Genomic DNA, 10,832 nt, shown 5'->3' on the forward strand with positions numbered 1-10,832 from the left:
CTTAGCATTGGCACGGTCTTGGCCTTTCGCTGTTCCAACACCTGCGCATCAAGTAGGCAGGATCCAGGAAAGGAAAGATTGGAAACCAGCATTCCCAAGAGAAGTCTTTTGTTAGCACAAAGTTATTACCAGGAAATGGCTTCCTTCTTTCTCAATTATTTTTTTTTTAGTTTTAGTTGGTTTTTGTTTTTTTTTTTTTTTTTTGTCTGACAGTGGGTCAGAAGGCAGGTGGGGGTTGCAGGGAGTGGAGAGCTAATGAATCTGAAACATAAAGCAGTAAAGTCAAGCCCACTGGAGGTATCAATCTCTTTTTGAGGGGGGTCAATTTAAGAAAAAGCTAAATTCAAAGAAGAAATTGTAAGAAAAGGAAAAGGGAGGGAAGGAGAGGAAAGGAGAAAGGAAAAGAAAAGGGGAAAGGAAATGAAAGAGAAAAGAAAAAAAGAGAGAAGAAAAGAAAAAAAATAAAAGAAAAATCAATTTTAGTAACCCAGGCATCACGTGTGGATGGGTTGCTCTGAGAGGAAATCAATGATGCTGGAGAAATTCTGCTCTGGAATACGAGGCAAGGAAAGCACAGTGGTAGGTCCAGGGTAGAAAGAGAATTTTCCTGCCAAGTTGCTGCTTGCTGTGTTGCCAGCATCAGGAAAATACTGCTGAATACGTTGTGGGAATTCTGGAGCAACAGAAAGAAAAGGCATAAATAAGATACATGGAAAAGTGTCATCAGTGCCTCCATGGGAGGCTCAAAAGAGCCAGAAAGGGAACATACACAACATTTGTTTTCATCTTGTGTTTGTGGCTTTGCAAAGGAGTTGTCTGTCAAGAACAGCTGCCTTTCCTGACATTGCTGGGAAATGGTGCAAAGGTGGAGCTGCATAAACAAAGCTGTGATTTTAGTTCTGCAGGACAGCCCTGCTTAGTTACCATTTGCAGAAACCCAGTTGTTTTAACAAGCACCAGAACACAAGCTCCAAGCCAGGGGGGTTTTTTATTCACAGGGGTTTATTTTTCTTCTTGTTAGTTGTCACTAGTCAGTTTTCACACCAATCTTATCATTCAGTAAGTCCTTAAACAGCAGCTACAGGCAGTTTATATTGTGTCTGAGCTTTACAAGCAGCTGAAACAGCTACAGAAGTGCTCTGTGTGGAGCAGAAATAATTTTATTATCTTGAAAATAACTAGTTCCTGTTCTTTTTCTCTCAGTGTGGCTTTTTGCAAAAGCCAGCAATAACAAAAATCAACCTTCCTCTAACATTTCTTTTTCTATGAGGAAAAGGGTTATGAAACCTGATATCCGTCTTGGAAAAGTTATGACCGACTGGAAGCGGTATGAAAGCATTAAATAGGCCAACCAGGCAAAGCAATGCTACCCAGGGACAAGTTTTGTAGAACAAAAGGAATTGTTTCCCAAGACACCACGCAGGTAATGTGACCAGGTGCTGATCCCTCTCTCTGACACCAACAGCCTCAGCTTGCATCTCTTGGTAGCAGTAGCAGGTGACTGTGAAGGGCTTTCCTCAAGTGACCACAGTGGGGACACTAGAAATTCTAAATGAAGAATAGCTTGGCATGGAATTACACCCCCAAAGCTGATTCTGTAATTCCATTCCTAATGATGTGTTGTCAAACCTGGAGATCACAAAGGTGTGCACAGTCATAGATAAACCCGAATTTACAGGAATTTATGATCTTGTTAATTGTGGATTTAGATGCTTGTTCTGTATCTGAAGTTCTGTATCTGAAGCTTCACAAACAGTGAAGAGTTTTGATGGCAACTGTCAGTGACCTGTTAAAAGATATTAAAGGAAGAAAATTCTTCAAAGTGTTTCTTGGTTTTCTCCTCATTAAGCATCATTTTTTGTCATCAGTAGGTTTTCACTTAGGTTTTCACTCAGACGGTGGAGTCCTAGGATATAATGCCAGCTAAATCTGATGTGCAAACAATCTGGAGCTAAATGTGACCTGCATGGAGCTGACATCTCACTCCAGTTCTGTTCTGCAGTGCTCACCATCAGCTTCCTGAGGCACACAAAACAAACCTACAGCTGCTGTTCAGCAAAACCCGTTTCAAAGTGATCCACCTCCTAAAAGGGGAGGGCCTGCCCATAAATCAAAGCAGGAACTCTGACATCTGCTGTTTGGCAGCCGCTGATTCCACTGGAGGGAGGCTCTCCATTGAGAAATGTGTGGGAAAACATTGACACTCTGTGGCCAGACAGATAAAATGCAACTTGTGAAATTTCACGGGTTTTTGTCACTTTTTTCCATTTTACCAAATAGAAATGTAAAGAACAGTTTATAGCTTTTTTTCTTGTTGGTATTTTCCAGTATCTTTTCAGTAAGTTTTGTTTATTGGTATAAAATGTCCTAAACAGGCAAGCTAAGACGAATATTAAAAACAAACAATTAAACAAGACTTTGCATCCAAACCCCCTGAATCTAGGAGCACTGAGAGTGACACTGCTGTGGCTCTGGAGCCTGTCAAGTTGCACAAAGTACATTTTCAGGTCCATGCCTGCGCTGTCATTTTAATCCCATTTTCTTCCTCTGGAACTGGAACAAGGGAAGACCACTTTAAAGGGAACTGGACTTCTATATTGCAAGGAAGGATTTCCTCCAGACTAATCTGGAGAGATGAATTTCATCAGCATACCATCAAAGTATAAATTTTTACTTCCCACAGACGTAACAGGTAAGATATTACCTATATTATATTTAGTGCAGGTAGGGAGTAAGGTTAAGCACCATTAGATAGTCTCTTTAGGGCTTCCTCTCAAGAGAAACCAAAGGAATACTAAAAAAATAGCCCCCAAAAAGCCAGTCCTTGCTTTTACATTCAACAGATGGAGAAGCAAATACTAGGATACAGGAGCCTTTTTTGGCACATGTAACACCGATGTTTTTCTAAGCATATACAGTTTTTGCTCTTTTTTTTCCCCCTCTTCAACTAGAAACACTAATAATAACAAAGAATTAAGCTTAAGGCCTCTCAAAACAGTCAGAGCTGTATTTTAATTAATTTCTAAGGTGAAAATGGCTTGTGTGCAGTATGTGGCACATAGCATAGGCAAGGGTGCCAAAGCAGCTTAGTTTTGAGTTGTCCTAAGGAGGCAAAGCTAAGATGTTAGGGGTCAAGGAGGAAGAGATCTGTGAATTTAAGACATACAAAGAAGGACCTGGAATGAGAGTTTCAGTGACATAAAAGAATTAAGGGCACTGCCAATTTATGTGGGAAAAACTAAAACAGTTCGGGTAGCACTTGAATAAGTATGTCTAGAGAGACGACTTGCATCGTGATAAAATTCTAAACAGCTTTGGCGATTATAATTTCAGAGACTAGAGCAATAATATTTATGGAAAATATTCTACAGTCACAAAGGACACAGTAATTCAAACAGAAATCATGGCAAGGCAAATAATTTTCTTTTCCATGTCATCCTGCTGTTGCAGCACCTGCCAGCTAAGGGATGTTACATGAGGGGAAAAAGTCTTTGCTCTGTGTCATATTTCTCCATATTCACCTTGTGGCCAGGGCGCAATGCAGGGGGTTAAGGCAGGGTCTGATGGTCAGGACCTGTCCCTCTGTCCCCAGCCAGGGAGCAGGCAGGCTTGGGGCACACGCAGGGGCACCACCAGCCCTGGCCATCAGGCAGCCGTGTTGTGCAGGGTCTCACACCCGTGGGCATGTTTGTGTCCCAGTGGCTGCCAGCACAGGGGTGAGTCCCAGCAGGCCAGACAGGTGGGGATGACAAGGGACAAGGACCTCTGGGAACTGTGACATGGCATCAGCGAGGGTGTAGCGGGTGAGGTTTTGTGCTTTCCAGCTAGAGTCATTTCCTGCTGGAAGGAGTTAACTTCGGAAAGCACAAAGCTGATAGCCTATCTGCTACCAGTTATGCTACCAAAACCACTTTTCCTTCACCAAATGTTTGTCCCAGGAAATGAGGGGGAAACAAGGACCACAGGGTGAGCTGGACAACAATGTCCTATTTCCAACCCCAGCAGGAGTACCCTGGAGATACCAACACCTCTCAGAGTCCTTGATGGGCACCCGATGGACAAGTGCTTAACATCTGCTGTGTCTTTTGTTGTGTGAGTCTTGTCATTCTGAACTTCAGGGTGTTGATTCAACTTCAAGCTGATCACGTCTTGTCAAAAGACATCACTGCAGGCAGGCTTTTTTAGGGCATGTCGTAGCCTGTGGCTCTCTTGTGTAACTTTCAGACTATGCTAAGCCATGTTTCAAGCCTCTGGGAATTTGTCTCAGGAGGAAGCAGCTTGCCTTCAGCTGCCAGCTCTCACAGCTACCCACTGACCCTGATGGAACAGGCAGCTTCCTGGGCATGTGCCAAGTGAACTGGCATGAGTCTGTTAGCAGGAGGGAGTTTCCTGCAGGCACACCAGAAATTGGGGGCAGAGCAAGAGGATTGGAGCAGAATGCAGGGAAGAAAAAGGACAAAATTCTCTAAGTCTGAACTATCACATTTGGCTTTGCTCTGGTTTTAGCCTGGGGCCCTGGCTAGGTCAAATCCAGTGATCCCAGCTGCCCCACAAGGAACTGTCACAAGCCAAACACAGAGAAGTCCCCTTCAAGGTGACTGCCAGCAGTGGGCAGGGGGCTCTGCAGGGCAAGACATCCACCTGTGTCCAGGGCTTCCTTCAGCTCCCAGAGGGCTTTCTCACCAGCTGCTGCTCTGAACATGCCCTCCTTGCTGTCCTGCCATGTATGATCTAGTGAGGAGATCCTGCAGGAAACACAGGCAGGGTTTTGGTGGCCTTTCTCAGGGACACAAGCACAATTGGATGGGGAAGCACACTCTGCCTTTGCTGGACTGAGATGTGCTTGTTGTTCCAAGCAGATGCCGTCTGGATGCACACTCACAACAAGGACCAGAAGTACAGCTGCTGTTCCTGGCTCTGTGAAGGGTTGTCTCCCTGGAGCTTCCTTCCAAAGACATGGCACAGGTTGGAAAAAATGTGAGTTAATATACAAAATCCCGGTAATTTGAATATTTAGGGCATCAGAAGGAGGGGGGATTCTTTTCTATATTGCTCATACTGATTATTACTTTTTTTTGGGATGAATATCTAGGAAGCAGAGAAATGCACACCTAAAAAACAGCAAACAAATAAATGGACTGAAATTCTGTGAAACTATAAATGGAATTAGCATTGCTTCTGAGAATTCAGGGACATGACACACAAGACAAGAACATTTATTCTGTCCACAGAAGACACAGCTTGAATAGGGGCTTGAATAGGGGCTGTCCTTGTCTCTGAACACAGTGTCTGAATTATTTAGTACCTAGCCTTTCTGTTCCAGCAATAGATGCACTCAGAACTCATCTTGTCTGCTTTTACTTTCTTTTCTTTCATTCTTTCTTAAACAGACTTGTAATTGCTCCTATGTATTATTTATTGGAAATGCTCTGCTTTTGTAACATAGCTGTGGGCAGAACAGGCTCTGTAGGCACAGTTTGCACCCTGTATTTGGAATAATTGTCAGGAAGAAAGAAAATAGGTTCAATACATAAGGTATAAGCATGTAAAGCAAAAGAAAAAGAACATAGAGTTTCCTCTATTTGCCCATGAATTACTGTATTCTGTGCCTTAGATAACCTGAAGAGTTTTCAGAATATTACTGAATCATCAGTAAAACTGTGCTTAGTTGCATCCTTTATTCTGGCTTTATTTCTTCTTTTTCTTTTTCCCTTTTTCCTCTTTCCCTTTCCTATTGAAGTGAAGGGGAGACGACCATCCTTTAATGCATCGAACTCTGATTTATTGATTGATCAGTCACTTTATATAACAGTGCTAATTAACTTCATGCATATTACAAAATCCAGGTCCAGGATAGGCTAACAGAGAAAACTCTAACCACTCCTTTTGTTTTACAATACCTATAATTGTTTATTAAAAACAGAACCAGTGTTCCCACTGTGATATGAAAGGTTCCCAAAACTTCCATATCTGTTCCCAGGGTGCCATCTTTTCCCAGAGAGGGTGTTTTGCTTGTTATGGGAAGACTGTCTGAGAACCTTTTTGTTTATAAAGTGATGCATGAGAGAGCCTAACTGTTTATAGAAATCAGCCTGGGAACTTCTTTTGGAACTGCTTTGTAACTACCTTTTACTGTTCTCTCAACTGTATGCCTTCATGGCCTTTTTCTTTAAGCCATGCTTGAACTGAACTCTCCACACTTTCCCTTTTTTTTTTTTTTCTGGGAAGCAGCTTTCTTCTGTAGCATGTGAGTGAGCAATGAAATCAAAGAATCAAAGACTCCATCACATCATATTTCAAATGCTCAATTATTCACTGAATGGTAGAGTCTCCATCCCTGCTTCCCTGCATTTTCATTTACTTGAAAGAAGTTACAGTACTATGAATGTCTGGTCAGATGTGTGCCACCATTGCCTGCCAAGTCTCAGAGAGGATGAGCAGCAGCTAAGGCAGGAGAAACATGAAAAGATCAAGACACAATTCACTTGACCCACTGTTATGTCTAAAAATACCAAGTATACTGATCTTAAAGGGCAATGAAATATGGGAAGGTTATTCCAAAGTGGTGAACAAGCAGATCAAGGATTTATTTTAAAAAGTAAAGAACATGGACCAAAGGATAACCCTCAGGCAGCAACACACACTTCAGGGTGTGCAAGCAGTGCCCTGAAGGGCCAGAATCCACTGTGCATTACAGATCTCTTTTCTTATCCACATCCAGGGAGCTTTCTGCCAGGTTTGCACTTACAGACTGGATTTAGAAAAGATCACATGTGAACTGCATGATTTTATTGTTGAATCTTGAGAAAAAAGGGTTATGAAAGTCCTGATCAATGTGTTCCAATATTCAAAGGGTGGTTACAAAGGAGATAGAGAATCCCTTTTTACAACGGGTCTATGGAAAAAAATGAGCAGTAATGGGTACAATTTCCTCCTGGGGAGATTCTGATTGCACACAAGAGGATAACTTTTCACAATGAGAACAATCCACCATTGGAATCATCTCCCCAGAGAAGTGGTGTGTTCGCCAGCATTTGGGGACACTTAAGATTTGGCTGAGCTTCTTTTAAAACATGCTTTTGCCTCGAAAGGTTGGTTGGACCAGATAATCCTTGAGGTCATTCCAACCTGGTATTCCACAGTTGTTAAAACCCATCTTACACATCCACAAGCTGCATAAATCCTGTGGAGGCTCTGGTGCCAACCAGCTCTGTGGGTTAACAATGGGAGAGGCATTTATCACAGAGTTATCTTGCAAAATGTGGTCTGTTTTGCACCCCTTGCAATCCCATGCAGCCTAAGCGGGCTGGACTCCTCGTGTTCTTTTTTTCTCGTGCATCTTCCTTTCTGTAAAAGATGGAAAACTGAAGTATCTTGCCCCCAGAGGAAGAAATATGCCTCTCAGTGACCAGCTGACCAGACAGTCCCTTCCACATGCTGTGCTGAACTCCATCCCCAGCAATGCTTGTGACGTGGAGCTGTCATGTGGAGGTTATTGCTGAGGAAACTGCGTCTCCCACAGATGTGTTAAAAATTCCCCTGTGGGCCCAGGGAAGCAGGGGTGAGTCCCATTTCTTTCTCAGATAAAGGTGGCTAGAGAGCAGCTCTGCCTTACTGCTGTGAGGTGAGCTCTGCACACCTCTGAGCAGCCTCTTAGGAGCCGAACCCAACCAATAAAGAAGGGAAATAAATACTGGCTTTGCTGGGACTCTGCTGGCTGCCTTCAGCTGCTCTTGCACAAGCTGGGAGTTGTTGCAGCAGCACATTTTTGCTTCTGGCTTGTAAAGTGCAAGGGGTGCTGTCTTGGTAAACAGTTTTCTGTTCTTTTAGGGGATTTTTGTAGCCCCTCAGCCACATAACATTGCTTCACTTGAAAAAGTTGAAATGTCATAAATACTTTGGTGTAGAGAATATTATGGATTTTTGCCCCAGGAAAGGCGTTTTGACTCATTGTATTTCCATAAGACTTCAAAAAAACATGCTTGTGTGCATTTTTTAAAATTGCTGTTGTTACCATTTGCACTAAAGGTAGTAAAAGCTGATGATACAGTGATTTGTTTTGTACTTTTTAACACAAGGCTGGCAGAAAAATCGTCTTGTTGCTCAAAAGGCTTTGAATCCCCACCCTTGAGCTGTGATTCAGCAAATTCCTGGAGCAACCCTGGTCTGAAGCCCGGGTTCCTCCTTGTCCTGTCCTGCCGGGGGTGGATTTCTGCTAGACAAGCCAATGAACAGAAGCTCATTTATGTATGTATGTGGTGAGGAGGAAACTTACTGCAGAGTCTCCCCACCTCTTCCTGCAAAATGTTAGCTCTCGTTCGCACCAATCCCTTCGGGTCCTGAATGGAAAGGAGTGAGCAGCAGCGGAGCGGGGCTGTGGGAGCTGCTGATGTGAGCAGCGCTCCCTGGCTCTGCTGCACACCTCGCAAACACTCGCTGCCACCTCAGCTGAGCTACCGAGAGAAGCAAAAGCCGCTGCCCGCGCCTTTCTTCAGCAAACCTCGGGTGCTCCTTCGGAGAGGCAGGGCTGAGCCCTCTGCTAATGACTGACATCACCGAGGAAATACGCTTGTTTGTGTTTTTCTTTTTGGCTGCATTTCCCCCCGCACCGGCAGTATCTTGATGGGGAAGCTGATCTCCAAAGGCTGGAGGAAAAGAGACGCTCGAGTTATCATGCTGGGGCTCGACTTCGCTGGCAAATCCACCCTTCTGTACAAACTGAAGAGCGGCCAGGCTGTGGAGACCTGCCCCACGGTGGGATTCAACGTGGAGTCTCTGAGAACTCCCTGTGGCATTTCCTTCACCCTCTGGGATGTGGGGGGACAAGACAGCCTGCGGGCCAGCTGGCCGAACTACCTGGAGGACATCAACACCCTCATCTTCGTGCTGGACAGCACGGACACGGCCCGGCTGGCCGAAGCCATGGCAGAGCTGGAGGAGGCCCTGAGGCACCCCGGCATGGCTGGCACCCCCGTGCTGCTCCTGGCCAACAAGCAGGACGTGCCGGGAGCGCTGGCTCCTGCCCAGCTCGGGGAGATGCTGCGGCTGGGGGGGCTGGCCAGGCACCGCTGGATGCTCCGGGGCTGCAGCGCCCACACCGGCCAGGGCCTGCAGGAAGTGCTGGCCATCCTGGGAATGCTGCTGCGGGGCTCGGGGCACAGCTCCCTGTCCCAGGAGCAGCTCATCGCGGAGCTGGCGGAGAGGAGGCAAGCTCCAGAGCAAACCTGACCCTCACACGGACCCCTCCCTCTCCCGGCTGCCAGCAGGTTTGTCGTGGGGGATCCCGGCCTCCAGGCACCCCTACAAGGAGCAGAGCTGCAGCTGGGACACTCGGTGGTGTCGGGATCTCTCGCTGCTCAGAGTGACCCCGAGAAATGTTAGAAAGTTTCTTTTCCCAGCCCGGCGCTTGAAGAAGGAGTCAGAGCTCTTCATTTCTTGGTCTCAAGGTTGTTTTTTGCATCTTATCTATAAAATTCTTTCCCCTGTCCTGCCCAGGTCCATCCAGCAGGACAGTCCAGGCACTCTGGCTGCCCCCAGGGTGGTGTTATGTCTTTATACTAAAAATCACATATACAATATTTACAATTACTGTCCAATAACTATTACCTATGTTAGACAGTAATCTTCCACTCTAAGTCAATCTAAAAGTGCCAACATCACAGCAGAAGATGGAGGCCAAGAAGAAGAAGAAGAAGAAAGGCTGGACACACCCAGATCCCTCTGTCTTGCCCCCTTGAATCCCCATTCTAAAAACCCCAAAATCTACTTTTTCACCTTGTGATAAATTCACTATCATTCTACTTAGTTTGTCATGGCTTGCTGATCTTCATCTAAGGTCAGTAAATTGCTCCACGGGTCATAATCAAAGCCACAGGCATTTTGGGCTCTGTGCCAGGCTCTGAGCCCCCTGGCAGGGGTCTTGGCTGCTCAGGAGAGCCAGAGGGATGTCCTGGGTCCTGACATGGGAAACACCCAGCTCCTCACCACCAAAACCCACCAGGAGGATCTCTGAGCAAAACTCCCATCAAGGAGCAGGTTTGGCCACATCTCTTGGACTCCCATCTCCGGCTGCAGCTTGTCCCACTGTCACCATGCTCCACTCATCCACTGCACTTTTGTGTCCAGAGGTTCAGCAAGGATGCTTTTAAATATCTAATAATTTTAACAGAGAGGTGTGCAAGGAACAGAAGTTTTCTTCATTCTGCAGCTCTCAGCCCAGATGCATCTACCCAGATGGGATGATCCTCACACAGAGGGAGCTTGGATGTGCCCCATGCTCCTCCTCTCTCAGCCTGGATCACATGTTCATTGGCTGGGAACGCAGGAAAGCGTTCTGAAAGGAATGGCTGGATGGGAGCACTGTAAGCTCAGGACATCAAGTGGGCAAGCAACTAATTGGTTTTAGTGTGGCATCTCCAGGTATAATAATCTTCAAGCCATGGAAACAAGCTGGGATTTGATGGTGTAATGCAGTTTGAGGATGTGTGTATATTAATTTATGCATTTCTTGTAATGGTTCTTTCTTTCTCCATTCATCATTTTTTTCAAAGAATTATTTCATGGAAATGGTCCCTCATTTTCCTTGGATTATGTTTAAATATAAAAAAAACAGACCTGACTTTTAGATGCTTGGAAATATGTCACCATGGCCATCAACCTCTAAATATCCTCATGGTGGCCTGAACAGCCAAGACAAACCCTGTTTCTCAGGCTTTTGAGACTGCATGAGACCACTCCACATGCACTGGCTGGTGACCATGGGCACCTCTGGGCACAGACACTCAGCTCTGTTCAGGGCAAAGGAAAACACCTGTGCAGCTCACAGCAGGACC

The 10,832-nt window shown here is 45.3% G+C and overlaps 1 protein-coding gene across 1 annotated transcript; it reads left to right on the forward strand.

Moving 5' to 3' along the window:
• Positions 1–8,607: 8,607 nt before the first annotated feature.
• ARL11 (ADP ribosylation factor like GTPase 11) lies at positions 8,608–9,309 on the forward strand. Its single transcript, XM_058018529.1, has one exon. It carries the CDS (start codon positions 8,623–8,625, stop codon positions 9,226–9,228), a length of 606 nt encoding a protein of 201 aa, XP_057874512.1. The 5' UTR covers positions 8,608–8,622; the 3' UTR covers positions 9,229–9,309.
• The last annotated feature ends 1,523 nt before the right edge of the window (positions 9,310–10,832 follow it).

Source organism: Melospiza georgiana, chromosome 2, assembly GCF_028018845.1.
Source record: "Melospiza georgiana isolate bMelGeo1 chromosome 2, bMelGeo1.pri, whole genome shotgun sequence".
NCBI lineage: Eukaryota > Metazoa > Chordata > Aves > Passeriformes > Passerellidae > Melospiza > Melospiza georgiana.

Coding starts and splice junctions, on each gene's coding strand:
- ARL11 (XM_058018529.1), top strand. CDS start 8,623: ATGGGGAAGCTGATCTCCAAAGGCTGGAGGAAAAGAGACGCTCGAGTT.